The sequence below is a fragment of the Tupaia chinensis genome, unplaced genomic scaffold (assembly GCF_000334495.1).
Source record: "Tupaia chinensis unplaced genomic scaffold, TupChi_1.0 Scaffold143986_1, whole genome shotgun sequence".
NCBI classification, from domain to species: Eukaryota; Metazoa; Chordata; class Mammalia; order Scandentia; family Tupaiidae; genus Tupaia; species Tupaia belangeri.
The window spans coordinates 204,890-209,271 of NW_006203837.1; the positions used below are offsets into that span (position 1 = coordinate 204,890).

General features: G+C 35.8%; 1 protein-coding gene across 1 annotated transcript; it reads right to left on the bottom strand.

Annotated features, from left to right (window-relative positions):
• Positions 1–303: 303 nt before the first annotated feature.
• Positions 304–3,755, bottom strand: LOC102485874 (olfactory receptor 4L1). Its single transcript, XM_006165678.1, has 2 exons — positions 3,738–3,755; positions 304–1,245 (listed from the first exon to the last, which is right to left on the bottom strand). The coding sequence occupies exon 2, from the start codon at positions 1,243–1,245 to the stop codon at positions 304–306; it is 942 nt and encodes a 313-aa protein (XP_006165740.1). The 5' UTR covers positions 3,738–3,755.
• Positions 3,756–4,382: the final 627 nt, after the last annotated feature.

Below are 4,382 nucleotides of genomic sequence, written 5' to 3' on the forward strand. Positions count from 1 at the left end.
TACATGCACGCGCACATGGCACCCAGGTTGATTTTCAAGCTTCTGGGATCAGAACTTAATCTGTGGTGGGCTATGTGGGAGTCCAGCAATGTAACCATTACATCATCTGATGGTTCCTCCCAAATAAATATTTTTGCAATAAAACCAAACATGCTATATAAACATGACATGGAACAGTCCATTTGATAATTTCAATGTACAGCATGATTATTGTAAAAAAATCAATAAACAAAACAATATCAACTTATACTGAAATATAATTTATATGGGTTTTACACCAGTACCATTTGCTGTGATTGGTGTCTAGAAGGTCTGCCTGGAGCTGACGTGCTGAGTCCTCAATCTACTCATGGCTGCTCTCATTTCCTGATTCCTCAGAGTGTAAATAATGGGGTTCAATAAGGGTGTAATCACTGAATAAAACACAGAAAGAAATTTATCCACGGAAAATCTACTGAATGGCCATACATAAATGAAGATACAAGGTCCAAAGAACAGAGTGACCACGGTTATGTGAGCAGACAGTGTAGACAGAGCCTTGGAGAGTCCGTCAGAGGATCGACGTCGCACAGTCACCAGAATGACAGTGTAGGAAATGAGCAAGAGTATGAAGCAGATGAAAGACAACAGTCCACTGTCGGCAATTACCAGCAACTGCAGAACATAGGTCTCAGTACAGGCGAGCTTTAGAACGAGGGGCAGGTCACAAAATATATTGTCCACTATGTTGGGGCCACAGAAGGGCAAGGTGATAGTGAAAACCATCTGGCTCATGGTATGCACAAAACCGACAGTCCACGACAGTAGCACAGAGCCCAGGAGTACTCGGCGGTTCATGATGGCTGTGTAGTGAAGAGGTTTACAGATGGCAACGTACCGGTCAACAGCCATGACTATGAGAAGAGTCATCTCACTGCCCCCAAAGAAGTGGAGAAAGAACATCTGAGCCATACATCCCCCTAAGGAAATAGTTTTACTTTCCCTGAGGAAATCTGTGATCATCTTAGGGGTTGTGATTGTGGAAAGAGACATGTCAAGAAAGGAGAGATTTCCAAGAAGGAAGTACATCGGGGTGGAGTGGAGACGAGAGTCAAAGGTTACGGTGACCACAATGAGGAGGTTTCCTGCCATGATTGCTGCATAGGCCAACAGAAATATGAAAAAAAATAAAAGTTCAAGTTCCCAAGTGTTGGTGAGTCCTAACAAAACAAATTCAGATATCATTGAACTATTTTTCATGTTCATCTAGTAGTTTTCAGAAATTCTTCCCAATGAAGATAGCCTGGAAAAGTGATAACTTAACCAGGGATAGTTTTGAAGATATGGATATATAAAAGTGAGTATTTGATTCCTATAGAAAGAGAGAAGATAAACATTTATGAAAAATATACTTGGAACGATTATCACAAGCAACATTACCATTACTGCATTTTTGTCCAGAAAGAAAATAAACAAAATATATGAAATATGTTATAGAATACTGTATATATACATATATGTATGGCGTGGATTGTTTTTCCATGTGCATTTTTTTCAATCATAAGATCATGACTTAATAAGCCATGAGTTGAAGTTAACATGTAGGATGAGTCAAATTGACTAAATGACTTAGTTCAAGTGGTTAAGAACATAATTTTTTTTGATGCCAGCTATTCATTTTTTTTCTGTCCCTAATATGAAGTATTCAGATATGAATTATACATCAAATTCAGGAAGTCACTATAGGGCACTGTCATCAATAAGCTATACTAAATTCTCATCCTTCTTTTCATCTTCAAAAGTACAACAGTAATTTCATCTCTTCCTGAAGCTTTTAACTGGCTATGAATTGTCATGTTTTCACCCTGATTCACAAACAATAATAAAACAACCTTCTTAGAAAATATGTGCATAATAGCATAAATATTTATCTAGTCAACAAATAGTGTCCAGCCTTTTCTTCCCAGCTATCTTTTACCTTTTTTCTTCTTTTTGTTCTTTGCCTTCTCCTTTTCCTCTTTCTTGTTCTTCTTCCTTTTGACTATACCTGATAGCACATAGCAGACATAGGCACAGACACAAACACATACAGACACAAATGTACAGCCTCGTTTATTGTTCTGAGGACCCATCCCCCCAAAATGTTGTAAAATCTGCTCTGAATTTTAATTTTTTACTCAATATTTTAGCAAATACTTAAAGATATAATTGAGCTCCAATATCTCCATTAAACAAAACAAAACAAACTGAAGAACCAAGATTAGAATTCTAGTTCTCATCTCAACATTTTCTTGGGAAATACACTCTTAATTCTTATGAACATTAATTTATTTTTCCTTAAAAATCAATTATAACACACTCTTTAACCTCTAATGAGTCACAAAGAAAACACTAAACTTTTACATATATGAAATATATTTCCATGTTTATTGTATACAAATAGGTACATTAATAAAATTCTGTTCATTAGAAGTATCTCATTTAACAGTGACTATAAGGATACTCAAAGCAATAAGGACCATGAAAACATTTTACTATGTAAAATTTGTGAAGAAGATTTAGTACTGACAAATGTATTTTTCTCTATTTAATATAGTTGCTAAAACTATCTCCTTAATAAATATTTATTGTCAGCATCATTGGTGTCCTCATTCATGCAATAAGTGAGTCCTCATACCTATGTATTATAGGTAATTATGTTATTTCCAAAACTGTGCAGTCCTTAATTTCCATATGCTAATAGGAGTACGTCTGAAGGAGACTCACTTAAGTAGGTTTTATAGTCTAATATGTAAAATTGGAACTCAAGATCAGGAAATCCCAGTTTTTAGGCATTAAAATTTTTATAAGGTTATTTATTCACTGTACAAGTGTATTATACAATTTTATAAGCATCTTATAAGCATATTTTATAAACATGCAAGACAGTATCTAATTAAGTCTAGATGTAGATGTACTCCAATCTGTTATAAAAGATAAAATCATTATGATAATCTGTATATATGATCAAATATTACAAAGATTGTGCTTTTTAATTTTACTAAGACACAGATAAAAATATGACAGTAAGAGGAAGAAAAGAAGTTTTCCTAAAGTCACACTTAAACCTCAAGTGGCAAATTAAATTTTTGAGTAGGATATATTATATGAATAACAGTGAACTAAGAAGAAATAAAAATAACTGATAAAAATTGGGTCAGGCAGTGTTTGGTTTCTTCTTGCCAGAATGGTGAGTGGTCTCTGACTGGGATCCTAGCACTTTCAGCTCCTTTCCTGTGGCTGAAAGATGAAGAGCTTCTATTCTCCTTCTGACTGTGGTTGCTCGCTTAGGGATAAAAAGCACAAGCTGTCCTATACTGCGTGTCTGTGTTCAGCAGCGAATGCATTTCCAGAGAAGCTCTTAAATAGCACAGTTCATGTATCTGGGAATGTGTAACGGTACTTTAAAAAAAAAATGGGCTGTATGGTTTCTATAGATCATGAGTTTCTGTTTTGTTTTCTTTTCATGGAAGTGTCAAGCCATGTATGGGTTAGACGACATACAGAAATGTTCACTGACCACCAAGAAAATGTTTAAAAAGTGAAAAATCAGAAGAGGCCAGGCCTTCAGAAGTGGGTTGCACATGGCTCCCGTGAACTAGGTATTTCATGGCACAGGAGAACTGAAGATTTTCTACTGATACAGCCTCTAGCAAACCAGCTAGTGGGTTAAAATATTCCTCAATATCTATTGAATCTGCTGCACCAGTGATCACAACAGAACGGCAAAGAGATTCTAGATCACCTCTGTCTGCTTGCTCCTGAACATTCATTCTGAACTTCAAGAATTTGAAAGAAACACACCATCCATCAGGTGACAAGAAATCACCGCCGGATCACAAGAAATATGGGAAAACAAGAAAATACCTCTCCTCCAAGGGAAAAGAGTAACTCTTCTTCATCCACAAGCAGTTTGGTGAAAATCATAGAAATGTCTGATAAGGAATTTAGAGCATTCATAATGTCGAAGCTAACAGAGATGGAAGAGAAGAGAGATAATGAACTGCTAAAGAGAAAGGAGAAAGAAGTTGATGAGTTACAGGAGATGAGGAAATTCTTGCAAGATCTAAAAGAGGAATTACACACTTTACAAAAGACTCAAAGACTCAAACGGAACTGTTAGAGATGAAATCTATGATACAGGAAGTCAAAATCTCCCTTGAAAGTATTAAAAGCAGACTAGATCATTCAGAAAATAGAATCTCAGATTTAGAAGAGAAAATGGCTGGCCTAGAAAAATCCACCACAAAGACTGAGAAAATGGCCCAAATATTTGAGAATAATATGCGAGAAGTACTAGATACCATCAAACGTCCAAATATCTGGATAATTGGCATTCCAGAAGGTGAAGAGACCCATAAGGG